The sequence below is a fragment of the Corvus cornix genome, chromosome 3 (genome assembly GCF_000738735.6).
Source record: "Corvus cornix cornix isolate S_Up_H32 chromosome 3, ASM73873v5, whole genome shotgun sequence".
Lineage (NCBI taxonomy): Eukaryota > Metazoa > Chordata > Aves > Passeriformes > Corvidae > Corvus > Corvus cornix.
The window spans coordinates 11,027,680-11,047,110 of NC_047056.1; the positions used below are offsets into that span (position 1 = coordinate 11,027,680).

Below are 19,431 nucleotides of genomic sequence, written 5' to 3' on the forward strand. Positions count from 1 at the left end.
CTGATGACTGGGGTTTTTTCCAATGCTTTCATTGCACACCACCTTGCAAGGGGCAGGAAATTAGAAAGAAATAGCTCTTCTGCAAAGATTCAAAAAGCATTTGTTTCTCTTATTTTTCTTCATGCATTCTTGGTAAAAAAAGAAAAAAACCAGTTATTTGTTCCCATTGAGTATATATAGTATATAGACTTATTTTTATTTTCTATGCCTACTGCATGTAGGAATGTTTTTAGTAAATCTGATGTGAGTATGCCATTGAACTTCCACATTGCATTCATCCCAGCCACTTGTACATAACTGTGCTGAACACGCTGTTCATGTGGGCAAAACACGCATTTCCTTCTCTTTCTGGAAATCTGTATGTTAACTAGTTTTCTGTCTCCCTCACATGGGCACATTGAGCTTTTCCAGTATTCAGGGTTATATCCATTTTGCCAGCTGCACATCATGAGTGAAGTATTTCTTTTATACATTGCCTACAACTTTTAAGGCACGGGGCACGCTCTAAAGCTTTCAGAGCTATCTAATGGGTTTGGAGGTGGGGCCTACCTTTAAAAGTACAGTGCACAGTTATTCCTTCTTAACTTTTGGGATGAAGGTACCACCATACTGATATGGGCAAACAACATAGACGGTCTCCATGCTGCAGACTACATTGTCTCCAGAGGGCTCTCCAAGCGCTCTAAGAAAAGGAGCTCCTTTAGCAGCGCACCAGAGCAGAGACTAATCCCAACACGCCTCTGATCCCAAGGTATAAACACGCTATCCTCCCTCCCTTCAGCTCACCTTTTCCCTTTCGGAGGTTGCTATGACTCACACATCTCTGGCAGTCCCACATCTGCCTTCGTCAGGCATCTCGGGAGAGAGACTGAGAGTTCAACTTTGCTCCGACTCCTGGGCTCCCCACCTGACCACGTTTGCCTGCACCTACCCAGGTGGGTCACCATAAGCTGCTGAGCCTCAGGAGTGGTTCCTTGCAATCGCCAGAGCTGCATGAACAGCTGGGATTTCCCAAGGTCTTTGGTTGCAGAGCATAAAGCAAGCTCCCACCCGTGCACCAGCTCCTCCGCCTGCGGACACCTGGAGATGCTGCTGACCTCCGCCGGGAGAGGCCGGAGATTTTGATTGCCACTTGCAATGCTATGAAAGAAAACTTCTCACGGCTGTCCTGGCTGGCCGCAGCTGCTTGAAGCCTGCCAAGAAGAATTTAGGTTTCGAAGGCACTCCCTGTGACAACACCAACCATCTGGGAAAGTCACCTGCTGAGGCACAGGTGACTCCAACAGCTTCTTCCCTGTGCTTAAAGAAAGCCACAGATGGTTGCAAGCACCCAACTGTGGCTTGGTTTGCCTCCAGTTTCACAGAGTTGCTCTTCTACAACACGTCTGCTGCCAAGTCTGCATCAGACTTCTTCATGTGAAGAAATCTCTATAAAGAAAGGAAGTTTTAGTTTTGGGACCCTACATAAATAGGGCTGTTCTCTGTTTTGCGGTCATTGCAGTGTTTAATCTCTCTGTTCAAGATACTCACAGCATTACCAGAGTTTTCCAGTTTTGTAATTGGCTTCCTCTGGGTAGCAGTGGTTCTTTAAGTTCCTGTAAGACACCACACCAGGACTTTGCTGGTGTTCAGCGAGAGAATCCAATGGCTGTTCTTTCTTCTTTCAGAGTCTTTGAAAGCTGGTACATCTTTGTACCAGCTAGTCACACCAATTACTACATTACTGCATTTCTAACACAACCACCCCTCTCAGTCCCAGATGCAGTCCCAGATCTGTATTTCACTCAACTTTCTGGAGGCTCATCTCCAGCACATACTTCTTTCTTTCTTGTATTTCAGCTTTTGGGACAGCTGAGGCATATCTCATGAGTTACACCTAGGCAGAAGTCACAAGCAAGGGCCCTGTGAAGACTAGCAGAAGACACTTATGTTCCACTTGCTTAATAAATCTTGTTTCTGATGCCCTTCAGGGCATTTAACATCTGCATATGTGTAACTGGAGCCCAGTTTTCAGGCTGTGTGATTAAAAAATCACTTCAACTAACTCTTCACATCATCACCTCCTTTAGTTAACCAGGAAAGCCATAGTCCGGGATGAAGACAGGGACAGCAAACAGATGGAAAAGGCTGGAAACAAAATAATCATTTATAAAACAATCTCAAGGATTTATTTCTTTGAGAACTTATTCTTGATTTAACTCCATGATGTTTTATGGAAGCAGCAATCGTGTTGCTGCCAGTGGAGAGCTGTAGTTAACTTTCTGAGCCAGACACACACACACAAAGTTATGGGCAGCAAAGATTTTGGAACAACTTTCCAGAAAGCAGCGTTTCATTTGCCGCCTGATTTCTTTCACTCTAACATAAAAAGCACAGTTAAACACCACCAACAATGCACAGTCCAGTGAATAATTTCTTAAGATAAAGATAATAAAGACCTCACCTCCGGTTTACATTTGGCATTGACCATTGCCTTCTCTCCTTCCAAGTATCAGCTATGTTTTAGCCTGGCCATTCTCGTCCTCCCATTATTCTTGTTACCTGTTTATGAAAACATTTTGATCAGCATTACCCTGCAGCAGAAGCCTGTACTTGAGGAGAGTATTTTGGATGTTTTAGTACAGAGGACCAAGGTAGCATGCTGATCCTCTCAGCCACACAAAGGAGCTGATGACTGCCTGTGAGCTTTTTTCTGGATGAGTCAACCAGTGAGTGCCTGTGACCATGCCAGAGCTTGGCACCAGAGTCACAGAGAGCTGTGACTGTACTCACTCCTCTGCCACTGGCCTTGGTAGCTGCAGTGTGGGTTTCCTCCCCATCAGTGTGTCATTCTCTTTCCTTACCATAATGTGTTGTGGGCTTAAATATCTTGCATTTGTTGGCGGTGTCAGGATGTGCGTGAGGCTGGGTTGGAGGGGTTCATAGCTCATTATCCATCTACCTAGTCCCCATCCCCCAAACCAGAACTATTCCCATTTTAATTAGGCTATTATTTTAGTACAAGTGATTAAGATAGAAGGCAAAAGTGTTTATCATCACAGTGATTTTTATTGTAAAACTTTCTTGTTGTTATGTACTTAAAAATACACATATTCCTACTTCTCTACAAGGTTTTTATTTAAGCTCATGAGCATGTCTGTATATTTTGAATCTGTAGCATCACTGAACAAACCTCAGGAAGCATTAACAGCATCTTTTGGATCTGTGTATGTTGGCTATTAAATCAGCATAGAGGGAGGGAATTAGAGTTATCCCCCAGCATCCCCTTTTGTGTGCCACATAAAAAACGACATTAAATGAATTTCTTATTCCTACTTGACTGCTCTGTGCAATTAAAGGAAGCGTTCATCACCGTTATGGCACTTCTGTTTGTTCTTCCACCTTTTTCAAAATCTTCTTTAACCAGGAAGCAAACCCAGTCATAAAATAGCAGGAATATAGGCTGAGAAATAACGTCTGCCAGGTCCGGGTGTAATCCTACCAGCTGCTCTATCTGCCTGAGCAGTCTTCAGTTCCAAATTAACTGTATTAATAGGTGTGATGCAGGGATGTGGTGGTGTGGTGTAGGAAATTCATGTCAGAAGTGGGATCCAGCAGCTCAGCAGTGCTGCTCCTGCCTGGTTGCTGCAGCCTTCCTTCTCTTTCCTTCTCTTCCTTCTCTTCCTTCTCATTCTTTGCCACTGCCAGCCCAGGAGCTTCATGTGCCTCAAGAATGCAACAGCAGGCAGATACAGATGGCTTTGTGCAAAGTTGCACTCTCGATTTCTACCTCTGTAAAACTGAGATAATACATTACCAAATTCAGAGGGGCAAATTAATCAGTCAGTGTTCATACTGCACCTTGAAAACACAAAATTAACTCTTCTTAGCCCATAAGTGCTTGAGATACATCCAGGTGTGCTCCATGGCCTCTTGATTCTAGACAAAGGTCCTCTTGATTAAATTAGATTGCTAATGTGTTAACGCATTAGCACACTTGAAGAAAGAAAAGTTTGAAAAAGCAATTTGGCTTCATCACATGAATGGTGTGTATACTTAATGAAAATTTTTCCAGCATTCACAAAACAAAGAAAAATCAATAAAATGTCTGCCAACTGTTCCACTGAAAACATTTTATAATCTATAGCACCGGGAATCCCAAGCCAAGATAAACCAGCGCTGCTGACAGAAAATACTGACAATTATTTTACATTGATTCAACTTGGCCCAGCCCAGACTGACCTTGTTTATTCATCTCAGTCTCTTAATTCATATTAACTTGGCATCAAAATGGGGCATGTGGCATGTGGGCTGAAGACCCATTTCTGTATCTTAGATAAATGTAGTGCGTTGAGTACTTCCAGTGCCTTGAGCTCTTAGGTAGATTTATATGCATTAGACAGAACTGGTTAAGTTCCTTTTATCCCCGCTGGGCTTTTCATGTCTGTTGACTGTAAAACTAGAAGCTCAGTAGAGGCAACATCTTCTTCTAAGCCTTCGGATACACATGAAATCCTCCCAGTACTGGTCAATTTTAAAGACACATCCAAAGAGGATGGAGGGTTTTAAGCTCTTTTAAAATATAAAAATAGAAGAGGTTATGGCAATTTGGCAGCCAAAAAAGCAATTTGCGGGTCTCGGCAGAATCCGAGGCCGTGTGTAAGAAAGCTGATCAAGACACTACGCAGGAGATAATGGGGTCGAAGAGCACAAGAATCCCCCTGCTTTTGCAACCAGCATAATCTGGTCTCCAATGAAGTTTCTTAGTTTCTTATACTGAACCAATAAAGCTTAGTGTGATGGGAGAGTTGCATTACTGCAGCTTAAAAATGTCTCGAGAAAGCTGGTGAGGAGAGGTGCTTTTAGTTGCTTTACATATGCCCAGCTGCTTGCATAGCTGTTGCCTGACTGGTAGTGGGAAGAAAAACGCACAGGCAAAATCTGAGTTTTTCTTTAATTATTTATGTTGTCATCAGTTATAAAGGGCTTTTTACGCCTGGAATGTATTGTTTGTATTATCAAAGCTGAGTGAGATTTCACAGTGTGGCAGTGAAGAAATTGGGTGCTGCACAAAAGCGTTCCCATTTTTATTCTCACAGCTACACTGCTGTCATACTTGAAAGCCACCCTTGAGTAAAACACTGCTTAAATCATGACTACATCCACAGAGGACGAAAAGCTACCCAAATGATGAGAATCCTCCCAAAAGAGTTCCCAGTTGGCCTGGCATTGGGTGTTTAGTTTATTTTCTCTACTTGACTCAGCCGTGATGAAGGCAATGCTCCCTTGGACTTCATCAAGCACTTGGCAGGTTGTGGATGGCAGGACAAGTGGCGAGTCAGCGAGCTGAGATGGCACAACATGGCCTCCAGGTTTCCAGTTCCACTGCACTGGGAATGGATTGCCTTTCCACAAGCCTGTGTAAGCAGAGATTAATGATGAGTGAAGAAACCAAGACTAGCAAAAACAAAAAAAAAAAACCAAACAAAACCAAACCAAACCAACCAAAAAAAAAAAAACAAAAAAAAGAAGAAAACAAATCCATCTGCATTTTCCATAACACATAGCTGGTGCTTTCCTTCCTGCACCTCCTTCACAACTTGGATTTCGGTGATGAAAGGGCTGTAGGGACAAAAATTACAGAAAATCCATGCTGTATTTTGGGTCTGATATCCTCCTCTCCTGGCATCTGCCCAACTTCCTCCATGCAGGGCTGCCAACAGTGCCTGGTGCCTGCAATGTGTGTTGAACATCCCCAGCCTGTCCTGCTTAACAGAAGTGTAATTGCTCCAAAAAACACCAGCTTTATACCTCATCTTTGAATGACAGGACAGTGGTGGAGCAACTGCATGGCCAAAGGAGTGATCCTAGTGACGCTCAGTCAACAAACCTAATGGCACCTGATAGAAAAGAGCTGCTGTTTGTAACCAGGAAATTACACAGACTGCTGTATACTTGAAAAGATAGAAAACAAACAAAACAGCCTTCGTCTGCTCTGCAGTGTTTCCCTCTATCACTTCTGTTTTGTTTTTCAAGACCCACCAGCCACAGACAGGCAGGGGGCACTGAGCCTGGAGCGGATGGCCACACCACCTCCCTGATCAGGAAAACCTTCTCTAGCAGCCAGGAAGGTAAGCGAGTGAGTCTCTTTCAAATATGCTCAAGGGGATGAGGCTAGAAATATTGGTAATTCACATCTTGAAAATTCATTTGGGTCCGGGAGGAAAAACAAGGCAGTGGCATTGCAGCATGAGCTTGGTTTGTGTATTCCTGGCAGGGGGAGGCAGGAGGACTCAGCCCTGGCTCATGGAAGGTAGAATAAGTCAACCAATCACCTGAATCTCCTTATCTTGAAGCAGTATCCGTGATTTAACAAAAACAGGCAGGGTTTGTTACTCTCAGCCGTCGTGGCTCTGTTAGTCTGTGCAGGAGCCAGCAGCAGCAGAGCCTCCCCACTTCCGTGGCTTGGGAAGGAGCAGCGCACGTGGCTTCTGCGGGGCTCTGGAGGAGGCAAAGGGGCTGCCTTTCTTCGACAGCGCCTGGTATCCCCATCACAGCAGAGCCCAGGGAGTGCCGCAGTTCAGCAGAGGAGCAGTCCAGCATGAGAAGGTCATGGTTAAAGAGCTATCCCGTGAAGGCAGCCAGGCAGGGATAGGTCAGTGTTTGCACAAGGGGTGAGACGAGGATTTTTATCTCCTGCCCTGTCCGGGTGTCCCATTGCTGTACCGACAGGTGGGTAGGAATGGAGCCAGTCTCCAGGCACAGGGGGGTGGGGTGATTCCTACAGCCACAGCTGAAGGAGATAGTTTCATAGAATCATAGAATAGGCTGAGTTGGAAGGCACCCATCAGGATCATCGAGTCCAGCTCCTGGTCCTGTGCAGGACAAGCCAGTTATGGATACACTTCCACCTTGCAGTGAAGCCGAACTAGCAGCTTGCCACCATCTCAATGGGACAGTCCCGCTGCCCCCTCGCCACCTTCTTCCCCCCACATTCCCGGGACCACGCAGGGAGCTGACAGCACATTAACCCAACCCAAAAAAAGTTGTTAGTTTGCTTTCCCATGGGCTTTTGTCCATCCCATGAACTGACCTGCCCTGTGTGGGGATTAGAAGGCACCACAGACAGCACCAAGCGAGGGGCAGAAGGACACTGCCTGCAGCAGGACTTCTTTTTGATGTTGGCAGCTGTTAATTCGGCTCAAGCTGTAACATGAAGCCTCATCCTGAAGCAGCTCCTGCAGCAACCTGGCAGCACGCAGACTGCAAAGCCTTCCCAAGACAGGAGGAGAGCACTCAGGCAGGCAGCCCCTGCCAAGCCCCACCACCCCAGCGCTACCCCACTGCAGGGACAGAGGTGTCCTGCAGTCATGACTGTCCCAGGCTGCCCATCCCAGTCCTGCAACAGCTCTCCACCGTGCTGGGACTACGTGGGATCCCTGATCTGCTGCTGGCCTTGCATCTCCACACTGCCTCATCCACAAAAATCATGGTTGCTTTAACTTGTTGTGGTGTTTGAGGGAATATATGTATCCTACGTGTATAGACTTGTATAAACAAGTATTGTAATTCATCCATTGAATAACATGATATAAAATAGCTTTGTTTTATCAAAAAAGTGAACGTTACATAATACTTCTATTTGTTTGGGTTTTTCAGTGAGTTAAATGGAATGTAAATAACATGGTGGGTGTTTTTGTTGTGTTTTGTTTGTTTGTTTTTTTAAGGAAATACGAGAGCCATTCCTTCAGAGCAGGTAACCCATTTCTGATTTATTATTTTATTTCTGCTTATTATTATTTACTCTATTTTGAAGCTTCCTGAAACTCCCCAAGCCTGTCCCTGCAAGCTGTCTGCCTGCAGGGCTCTTGCTGGAATTGGTAGAAATGCTCCTGTACGGTTCTGCTAGAGTAGGGCTTCACCTGGTGCTTTGTATGGAGCACAGCACATAAAAGTCTCGTCCTCCATCCACGTTTATCTTACATGAGCTAACCAGCGCTTGGATTGGCACTTCCAAGAGGAAGATTGCAGGGAAGAGGAGTGAGATGCTACCCTGTGGTTTCATTATAACTCTGAACTGATTTAACTGCGAGGTGCTGCAAATAGAGGTGGTCCATCCCTTCCCACACTGCCAGCCTCCAGGCCTGTGTTCTCCTCCCTCTCCCACACAGGCTCCCACGCTTCCAGCCTGCAGGAAACTCACTGGGGAGGGAGAGAAGGAGAAGACTTCCATGTGGGCAGGGAAACACTACCCTGTCCCCCAGATCCTACATCTGCCATGGGGACATTCCCTCCCAGCCTGGTTTGGGATCCCAGGTGGTTGGGAGTCAGTGGGGTGCACATAGAGCACAGGCAGAGGGCGAGCCTCTCTCCAGAGCTGGTGAGTCAGCAGCACGCAGCACAAACGCGCTTCCTCAGTTCTACTTCTAAGGAAAAATTAAAAAAAAAAAAAAAGTAACAAATGATAAAATAAATCTTGTGGCAGCATGGATGAAGGCACAAGAGCACCTATGTTTTAGCCTCCTCCCAATTACAATTCCTGTTTAAACTTTTATTTTTGAGGCCAAAGTATTCAGTGTTTGGCCTCAGTGCAAACAGATCATTAAAAAAAAAAAAAAGGAAACACTTCAACCTCCCAGCAGAGCAGGATGGCACTTATTTATTTCTTTCATTACAAAACCAGCCTGTGCCAAGTAAAATTGTGCTCTAAGAGCTGTTCTACCAGTCCTGAAGCACTGAGGAAGAACACACAGCGGCCCCACCTCTGCAGCTTCCTGCAGGCCCCTGTGCATTTGCACTGGGTGGAGGATGGGCAGAGCCTGGGGACCAGGTGCCAGAGTTCACCAAGTCAGGGTCGCACTGATGGGAAATACTCGTCTCCCAGGATCTCCCCATTGGCCTTTGAATGATTTTGGTGGCCTCAGGACACAGAGTAAAGTAAAGCACAGCAGCAGTGATGGTCTGAAGACATTGGTGGGATCCCTGGGTTTGCAGCTGAGTTAGCCAGCAGTTAACTGTTCCTTCCCCGAGCTGTGTGGAAGACCTCCTTGCCTTCACATAAGCAGTTGAATTAATAAACTGAGAAGTTAATTTGAAATCTCTGACTATAACAATGAAATCCACAAGCCCAAAGATTCAGGCTATATAACAAGAGTGATGCACAGAAGAAAGTTTGCCATTACATCGTTAAGGACTTACCCAAGGGAGTGGTTAAAGCATTCTTTGGTTCCAAAAAGTTACTGCAGCTGAGTGGTCACTGTTGCTAAAAGCTGGTGGGTCAAAGTATGACCTGTGTGACCTGGGAGGAGGTGTTTTGATTTCAGCACACATTGCAGAGCTGCTTATGCACAGGAAAATGGGGCACCTCTATCCGAGCTGCTCTGGACCCAGGGAAGGGAGGCAACAGCTGTGAGCTGCAGAGGAAGATGGCTGGCAGGGTAGGGGGAGCCTGTAGTGCACACCAAGAAAAGACATCCATGTAACACTAACTTTATGCTTCTGTGAAAACATTTCCATCAACATTTTGTCCTCGCTTTGAATGGCATCTGGAAATTCGGAAGTCTTGCAGCAGTTGGGTGCTATCACAGGAACCAGTACCCAGCAAATCAGAGCAGATCCTTCTAGCTGGACCGACCTGTGGCTTTAGTTCAACCCATCCCAAATCCAACCCAAACCCACCATCAGCGGCTCTTCCCCTGGACACCACCAGCAGCCTGCTGCATGATGGACAGCCCATCCCCAAGGTCCCACTTTCACCCCCCTGCTTCCCCAGGCTGGCATCCCCCTGACACCACTTCCCGCATGTTGCTTCAGCAGGAGCTCGCACAATACTGGGCTTGGTGCCACCCAAGGGGAGCACACCCAAAACCCGGCCCTTCTTACACAGGCAATTCTGCAGGAAGATCTCTGCAGTTGTGAGCAGGAGGATTTGCTTTGCCCTCCTTTTCCAGTTTATTGGGGAAAGGCTGGAGCCAGAGGTGACCTATTCCAAGTGCAAATGGCCACGGAGACCTCGGCAGGGATGGATCTGACTTGGGCCTGTCTTCTGTAGGTGCATCACAGCATGTGAACTCTCGCTGCTGCTCTCAGCTATGAGGAAGCTTCTCCTCCCTGAAACTACAGAGATCGTGCAACAAACTGTTCCCAGTGACCTGCCAGAGCAACTGGCTGTCACACAGCCAAGCAGTGCTCAAGCTGTTGAACAAGATTTGTTTTCTGGAGGAAAGCATTAGAAGTGGCTCAGGGGCAAGACTGTGACTACCATGGGGGTCACCTGTGTCCCTCCAGCACTAGCACAGGTCACCTGTGTCCTGCCTGCAGCCCCTTGGTGTGAGGCTGATGGTGGGCAAGGGCTGCTGAAGTGTTCTCAGCTGGCAGTAGGACAAATGCAGACTATGTGGCTTTGCCAGACTGGTTTTGGTCTGGCCAGAGGATCCCACCACTGAGCACGAAGGTGGGGATGAAGACAGATGGTGGAGGAATGAGGATAAGCTGCAGCTTTCCTTGCCCTATGCATGGCTTGTGTGGGTATGGCTCCTCAGGCAACAAGGTTGAAGCGAATGAGAAGTGAGCGTTCCATCCACAATACTTGGAGTGGCCAGGATTTGGTGTTCATGTTCTGTCCTGTCTTCCAGGAAAGGTTGGAGGGGAGATTAGGGTGGCCTGGAGGACTGTGCTGCCTGAGACCTGGCCCAGCCTTGCTGCTCTGAGCAGGGTGGCCCCAGAGGTCCCTCCTGGTCTGCGTTATTCTGGAATTTGATAATCTTGAGCAACTGTGTAGGTTAGTGCAGAGTCTCCATTTAGCAGCCCCCCGACTTGGATCAGTGAAACCAAGGCTCCAAACACCCTGGTCGCCTACCTTGGTACAAACAAGACCCTTTGGAAAACTTTAATCTCAACTTCTCTCTTGTTCCTGGACCAGAGACTGATCTTCTACAGGGCAACTTAAGATGCTGGAGCCAATGGCTCCTTATGGCTGCCAGATGACAGTTTTAATATATTATCACTCAGCTGAATACCTATCAGCCAGAATGGTTTTGTATTATGCTATTCAAGGAAAACAAGGCATTCCCAGTGAAAAGGAGTAGTACCTACGGATCCTAGCAACAGGCATGTCCTTCCACATAGTCATTCCTGCAGCCTGGAATCAGGCAGTCTTCATCTGAATAAGACAAGTGTTTAAAATAATTTCCCGGGGCTCCTTCATTTATTCTCTTCTCTCCCACTCTTGTCCTTTCCCACCTTCATCATGCCCTTGAGAATAATCCCAGGAGAAAAAGCATAGCCTCCTGGGAGCAATACAGCAGCACGGGGAAGAGATTTCTCTGTATTTCCCACTCCAGGAGAGTAGAAGGATCCTCTGTTCTACCTCAGACCTGTGGAGACAGAGCAAACCACTGCCTCCATCCTGCTATCCCTGCAGGTCTGAGATGACTTAGTGGATTTTCAATTACAGGGTATGCCTTCCCATACCGCTCCTCCCTTCGCCTGCTGGAGCGGCACCACATCATTACTATGAAAAGCCCCACGATCTGAACTCTCCAGGGCACAAGTAGATGCTCTCCTGTCAGGATATTCATGTTTTCCTTCTCTGAAGGACTAGCAGCTCATTACCATAGAGAGCAGTGCTGCAGTGCTGGCTGCCCCTGTTCCTGGACAGCCCTCTTCCTGCACCATGAAAATCAACTCTCATCAAATTATTACGGCATCTTTTATTGCCGGGGTGATACATCAGAAAAGATGCAGGTATCAGAGGAAGGTTCCAGTCATTACCACTCTTCAGCCTTTGATTAACATTAAATACTTCTACAAGCTTCATGCCACATCACAGGCTTCCCACGCGACACCACCAGGTCTGCTTTAGTGTGACCAGAGAGGTTTGCAAATAGGATTTTTTGAAAAGCATTTTTTAAAAAAGCGAGTAGGTAGGTCTGCAGGTCTGGCTTCTTGTTCACCTCTCCCCAGACAGAGGCACAAATCACAAACCCAGGTCAGATACCCACCTGATGCACTCCAGACTCTGCACCTTGACAGAAGTAGACAGGGACCTACCCAAAGAGCCTTGAATTTTTAAATGGTCAAACACGGTGTGGGGTCTTTTTCCAGTCTGCATTTGCCTGCCCCACCTACTCTCCTGATCCCCAGAGCAACCACCAGCAGAAACCCCTCCCCATAAGGCCCTGACACAGCCCAAGGAGCAAAAGAGCCACCCATTCTTTAGCTTCAGCCACTGATTCTCCTCAGGGCTTTACTGAAAAAAAAAAGCATATTTTTTGAAACCTCCAACAAGTGTTGTTTAGAGAGAAAGGAGGGCCCTCAGAAAGCTTAAAGCCACCCAAAACCCAAGGCACATACACACAGCCCCACCATGAGGGCTGCTTCCAAGTAAGGCAGCTCATAACCTCCTTGAAGAGAGAGGTGCCTTGCTAAGCACAAGTCTCAGTGGTGAAACTGTGCCTCAAGTTTCCACACTGGAATAACGTGGTGGGGTCTGGATACAAGCACTGGTTCAGGTGGGACATCAGGGACACTTTCATATCATCTTCAAAACACCTCTGAGGATTTTCAAGGGGTTGTATTTTGGCAGGGCCACCTCTCACCATCTCCCTGCAAGGGAAGAGCCAAGCCATGGGCTGGAAACTCAATGTCCCTACAGAGCTTGTTTGGAGCCGTTGTACTTTTACTACTCCCTCCCTAGGTAGGGAGGTTGTGGAGGGAATGCTGTTTTGGAGGGAGATCTCTATCTCTGTGGTGAAGTGCACATGCCATGAGATGGAGCTGCTGCTCTGGTAAAGGTTCCTTTTGAAGCTTCAAGAGTTAGGAGATTTTTTTTTCAGTATTCCTGAAGTCAAGGAGCCAGGGAGTCACTCACATGAGTCCTGTCCACCCTCACCAGTGCTCCCACAGCCTGACACAGCCCTGACAGCCACCTCCTGGAGCCAAGCCCACCCCCTCTTCCCACACCAGACAGCATGTTTTGCCCTCTGAGACAGGACAAACACACGTTTCCCTTTGTTTCCAGCTCCACACCTAGTTTTTTTCTTTGCATCATGAAGGGCTGGCTACTCATCTGTAATTCAAAAGAAAGCAATGACTCACTAGACTACATCGCTTTCCAAGGCAAAGCATTTCATGCATTTCGCAGGCACGCTAGCCCGGGTTAGGAAATAACCTCTGCTGGTGGCACACATTCTCCCCATCGCCATGTCCTCTGGCCCACAGGGCTGGGGCTTCCACCCTGCACAGGCACCAAGTGCAGGACAGGGATTTGTGCTGAAATCATGCATTTGCATTGTGTCAGGAATGCAAAATACCATCCCCACTTTAAAACCTGGCTGGCCACACGTTGGCATTAACCCAGCCTTGTGCTGTTCACAGTATGTTTTAATTAAAAGGTAACAAAAACCTAAAGTTTCGCTTTTGCCAATAAGCTTCCAAGCACCAGGTGAGGGGTCTCAAAGGCAGGTGGAGACTCAAGTGCCAGCTCCTCACATCCCTGGGGACACCATGCACGGTCCCTGGAGCTGCAGCCCCTGGTTTTCCCAGGAGCAGCAGGGGCAGAGCATCTGTTTAAAAACAGATGGGAAGTGCCTTACCTTGAATGACAAGCCAGTCTTCACCATTTTGGGGCTACATCCTTCATTCCCAGGCCAAACTGGGACAGTGTCTGCAATTGTCTCTTCTCCCTGGGTTGGGGTGGTATTTTGATACCTGTGTTTCCATCCCCCAGTGCCTCTCCCTGCAGCCTGCCTGATCCTGCTTGTCTTTCCCCCGCAGGACACTGGAGACAGCGGGTCTCTCCAGATTGTGCACTTTGGGCTGGTGTGACTGAGCTGCCAAAGTAAAGAAGAGGAAACCTCACCGAGGTGGTGAAGTTCACGGGAAGTCCTTTGGCAAATTTGCAACCGGCCCTGGATCTGACCACTGGCAGATGACAAAACACCAAGCTTAGAAAATATCCTGCCCTTAAGACCTCCAAATTATTTCTGAGTTCACATGGACATGTCCATGCACAAAGTGCCCTGTGTTTGCTTGTGGAGGGCAATTTGGTGACATTTTCATCAGAGATGTCAAAAAAGCAAGTAATTGCAGATCCCCAGTTACTGTACAAACTCAATGGTGAAAAATTTTGTGGGGTTTCTTGGATGAATCCATAAGCTTTTCAGGAGAAAGTCTGTAATTCTCTATGCATTATATGTTTTTACAATCTTCACTTGGAAGCAGATTTGAATTTCCGCTTAAGGCTCTGAAAACCGTCTTTTGAGATACCAGCAGATAAGATCTTCACTCAGGATACCTCTGTGAAAGAGCAGCCTTTCACAGTCGGCAGCATTTTTCAAAGAATGCTCTCCATTTTCATATCTAGATATATCATCTTAGTTGAATAACCATTATTTTGCCTTGAAAAAAGATGCGGAGCCTCTTAAGCATCATTCCACTGGAGTCCAGATTTTAATCTGCCTCCTCTAACCACAGAGAGAAAATGCACTGAGAAGGGAACGTAACCTGTGCCAGCCCTCTCTCTTTTATTTTCTGGCAGTGAAGAGGGGCGAGCATAATCGCGGGTCCTTTCTCCCTCCACCTGATGGAGCGCAGAGTGTATGGACATGGATATTCTGTACTCTGTCATAGGCACAAGTGTGGGTCAAGCTTGAATTTTTTGGGGAGCACTGGGTGGTTGAAACCCAAAGCCAGTAAGCTTCTTGAAGTTGGTTTTATGTGGTGAACAAATCTGTATGATGGACTGAAAATGAAAGCACAATGTAAAAAAAAAAAAACCCACAAGCCATTAGAAGTATTTTATTAACAAAAATTCTGCTTTTACCCAAATAAAATATTTACAATCCATTTTCCCCTATGAGTCAAAATCCTGCTGCCTGATGGGTGATTTTGGTTGCACCGTTTCGGCATTTCCTCCCAATCCGTGCCTTTCCATGCGAAGGAGATGCTTTGGTTTGTGGTTTGAAGGGAGCGAAGGGGTTGCAGCCCATAGGGTTTTGTACGCTCAACAGGGAAAAATAAATAAAGAGAGCTTTGAAACAGAGCAGCTGCTGCCTCGCCTCCCCACGCAGAGCCGAGACGGTGACGGCCCAGCTTGTAGAGGAGCGTGCCTTTAATGTCCCACGGATTGAAATTGCATTTCTGGAAAACACAGGGCACGGCGCTGGACCGCGGTGACAGGGGGCTTGTTCTGCCTAAGAGGCTGCGACACACTGCCTTGCCATACAGCTATTTTGCTGAATTGCAGCCATATTTCTGTCAGTACAAGTGATGGTCTATATGAGGGATTAATCTGACACCAGACAGTGATTCTTAATCCTTCAGTATATCATAATCTATTTACTTTGCATGCTAAGAGGATTTCAGCTTAAAAAATATACAGGAAGTGATACTAGAAATGTACATAAGGTCCAGAATGCTGTTTCCTAAAATTGCAGGTTTTCATTAAAAAATATCCTCACATGGTTTTCTTGGAAAAGTCCTGTCTGTCCAGGAAAAAAAAGTGTTGAATAGGGATTTAACTGGAAATAGGCAGATGTTTCCCTTTAGGCTTCAGCCCTGTGACCATTTTCACCCTTCTCCTTCCCCACAGCATTTTGTGCTCAACAGTGCAACATAAAAGGAGAGCTCTCCAGCACAGCAGCTTCCTCAGCTGGGAGATTCACCTGCAGACTTTTTACTGACAAAATCAAAACAGGTTTGGAACCAACATGGGATTTTATGTGCATTAATTGCTGCTCAAAATGTATGAATTAGCAGCGACTGGCTAGCACGGAGGTCAGCACAGGGAAAACCACAAACCAGTGGTTCCTTATTCAGCTGTAATCACCTGTTTTCTCTGCACCCTGCCAGGAAGGCTGCCTGCAAAATAACTGTAATAAGTCGTGTTAGTGGGCATGCACGACTCCTGAAACTTGTAACAGAATTTTTAGTTACAAATCTTTAATAATTTAAGACATGCTCTTAAATGGCTTTAATTTAAACCATTTGGTTTGAGTTCCCAAAGCATGTCTTGCACCCAAAGAGGAGTTGGTCACTCCAGACAGCAGCAACCCTGTCCAGCCTCTGCCCACCTCTGCATGGCTCGCTAAGGGTGTTCCCATCATCAGCTGTCCCAGCTCCCTGCCACACGCAGGATTCAACGGCAAAGCAGGGACACAACCCAGAGCAAATGCTCTGATGGCAGCAAAGAGGTCATTGATTATTCCAGGTCCAGGAAGCACCAGTGTAAAAAGCTAAGGGCAGCCCAAGCCGGGGAATGTTCTCCCCTCTGTCCCTCCTCCCGCTCACCCCAAATCCTGGCCCTTCAGTTCCTGGCAGGAAAGCCCCCGGGTGCCTTTGGAGCAGCGCTGCCGTGCAGAGGCAGCTGCCGGCCCTCGGGCAAGAGGCAGGAGCTGCGCGGGGCTGGAGCCGGGTGACCCAGCCCTCGGCACTGCGGCCGCAGCTCCGAGCTGCCGCAGCAAGTGCGATTTTAATTTTAAAATAAATAATAATGATAGCCGTGCGCCCAGCAGCCTTCTTGCTGGAGAGGTAAGGCACGAGCCAAGTAGGCAGCTCTCTCAGAACCGGGTTGCCCTAAAAAGCTTGGCAATCCTGCTGGCGCCTGCCCCTGGAGCCGGGCACCAGGCACCGTGCCACCTTACCTGCCATGACTCATGCTCGGGATGGCAGTGCCTGCTCCAGCCTTGAGGAAGCCGACAGTGGGAGAAGTTTGCGAAAGAGGGAGGGTGCTGGGGCCCCCCAAACCCAGGCATGACCCTTCCGAGCCCATGGTCGGCCACCAACAGGCAGAAGTCAAGTCTTGCCCACCCTGCTGGCACTGACTGAAAAAAAATTGAAACAAATGGAGCCAAGAACTGAGGGCACAGCCATGATTTGCTGTGATCTGGACCAGGTCTCTGTGCCTCCAAAGCCACGTGCATTGAGCAGCCAACACCACGCTCCAGGTCCGTGTGAGTGGGAAAAGAAAATGCCCAAATTGCAGTGTGGGAGTTGCTGGATAAACCACTGATCTATATGTGGTGCTGCAACACCAACTCCTGGTGTTGCTGGTGCCTAAATCGGGGGGGGGGGGGGGGGGGTGGGGGGGGGGGAACTGGGGGTACACAAGCATCCCTTGGAGTCCTAAACCCCAAAGCAGAGCCCCGGCCCAGCCCCACTGTGGGGCACTGGATGAAGAGATTTAGGACCACATCACCAAAACCAAAATTCAGGCTCCCCTCTTGGCTGTGTCTCTCAGCATCGCTGATTTACCGAGTTAACATCGTTTTTGTTTAAAGAAGACAAAAGGTGTGTGTCTGGGGGATTGTGTGTCATACACCTGCTGGATCTTATCTCTCCTTTGCTCACTAAATCTGGGAAGGCAACTCTGGTTCATTTTGTGGCCAGCACAGATTTTTTTTTTTCCAGCCGCAGGAGGGCTGTGATAACTTTTTCCCCTTTAAAGGAAGGGCTTGGGGATGCATAGACCGGTGCACCTGGACCCAGCACACATGGACCTCACTCAAACTGCCTGTACAGCCACACTTTAGTGACTGCAGAAGAGAACAATTATTTTATAAGTATAGATGCATTTTTTAAAAATACTGACATACCTTCTATCTATATATATGCAGAGAAGGAGACAACAAGGAAAAGAACCACTTAAAGAAAAATCCCCTAACATTGACTCAGTCACTCGCCCCCTCCCATAGCTCCCTGTTGCACCGGGGAGTGCGGGAGGCCTCCCCCGCCTCGGGGCTCTGCCATGGCCACGACCCTGGAAGGATGCGGGTGGCTCCTGAGGCTGATCCCACTGTTTTCCCACCGCAGCCGCATCATCACAGTGCCAGCCCCGTTCGCTCTCCGCCAGGATGCTGGAGCGGGGAAGCGGGGGCAGGTGGTGCGGGAGGGGAGATGTGAAACCCTCCCCAAAGCGTGGAGAATTGAAACCTCTCACCCCACCGCGGTCCCCACTGCCCGGGGCCGCCTGGGGACACCAGGGGTGGGGATACACGGCACAGCCCCGGAGCTTCCAGATACAGTGGGCACTACTGCAGGGAGGAGTATGGGAATTTGGGGAAGCTCCCCGAACAGTGCATCAATGGCCCAAGCAGGGGAGCAGTGGCCCCGCGGGTCCACGCATCCCCGGTCCTGTGCAAGTAGGAACAGCCCCAGCTCCGACAGGCAGCTTCCAACAACTGAAGGGAAGGTCTGGGGAGGGGGGGGGGGGGAAGAGGGTGAGATTGTCACGAGAAAAACTCATCTCTCTGTCTTCGCTGGCTGGACCGCAGCCGGCAGCGGCTGAGGGTGGTACAGCCGGGAGCCAGGGCGGGAAGCGCAGGTGCGGAACCTGCACAGTGGGACAGAGGTCCGGCTGGATGTCCGAGTGTCCCTCACTCCCCGCCACCGGCACTCAGGCTCGCCCGTGGGTCCCGAGTTTGGGGGCCGCCCCACCGATCCTGGGGGTAAATTGCTGGTTCGGGCAGCGTTTGCCCGTCCCGTGAGTCCCATCAGCACCACGGGGCACCAAAAATCAGTAACCAATTAAGCGTCAATTAATGTAAGAGTGGGTCCCCAGCCCGTACCTGCAGAAGCGGCGGTGGGTCCCCCCTCCAGAGCACTCGCAAACTCATCACACACATCCCCATCCTGCTGGGACCCCCCCCCAGAAATATTTCCCAGCTCCTCATTCCCCCCCAGGGCAGTTTTATGAGGAAGAGGAGGCGGGAGGGAGGAAGGAGAACAGAACACCACTACATTTATTAGTTTAGATTTTATTGGGGTGGGCGGGAAGAAAGGAGGGGGGTTGCCTTACAGTTGAAGGGGTTACGGCATCAAAAGTCACACGTACACTGTCCCTGTCCCCGCGGCGGGGCAAAGCTGCCGGGAAGCGCCAGCCCAGGCGGGGGAAGCAGGAACGCGGGGCTGCAGCCCCGACCCGCCACAACGCACCGACCGACACAAGGGGCTCGAAACAACCAAAACGAAAACCAAACCAAAAAAACACACTCCGAAAAGCCGTGCGCCCCCCCCTCCCCAGCCCCAAACCAGAGCTGCTTATCCCTGCAACCCTCCCCCCAAAAAATAAACCAAAACTTTTTTTGCAGCTTTCTTTTTTTTTCTTTCCTTTTATTTTTTTTTTTCCAAAAGTTTTGGGTTTTTTGGTCTGCAGGTTGCGGATCAGCTGGGCAGCCTTTCCCTCCCCCTTTGCCTCCCTTCTGGGCACCTCCCATGGCTGCTGCCTTCCCCCTCACCCTCAGCCCCAGGACGGCACAGCCAAGCCTGTGCAGAGCCCTCGAGGATGGACGGAGGACGTGAGACCGGGAAAGATTCATTTCTTAAGGAAGAAAATCGAAATTAAAAAAAGATTTTTTTTTTTTTACGTTCTGTTCCATGTTAGACTCTAGATAAATGCCAACCCAACAGCATCAACTAAAAATAATCGTGGTCACTGGAACGGACCGAGTATTT

General features: G+C 48.4%; 1 protein-coding gene across 11 annotated transcripts in view; it reads left to right on the forward strand.

Annotated features, from left to right (window-relative positions):
• The window catches only part of LOC104696613 (WD repeat containing planar cell polarity effector), a 148,761-nt gene extending 133,994 nt beyond the window's left edge, over positions 1-14,767 (forward strand). For 8 of the 11 annotated variants that reach the window (XM_039568549.1, XM_039568550.1, XM_039568552.1 and 5 more), the window contains 3 exons: positions 6,016-6,110; positions 7,707-7,735; positions 13,756-14,767. In XM_039568549.1, the coding sequence (XP_039424483.1) occupies positions 6,016-6,110; positions 7,707-7,735; positions 13,756-13,806 (175 nt within the window). In that variant the 3' untranslated portion in view covers positions 13,807-14,767. The other 3 variants (XM_039568551.1, XM_039568553.1, XM_039568554.1) reach the window with 3 other exon arrangements.
• Positions 14,768-19,431: the final 4,664 nt, after the last annotated feature.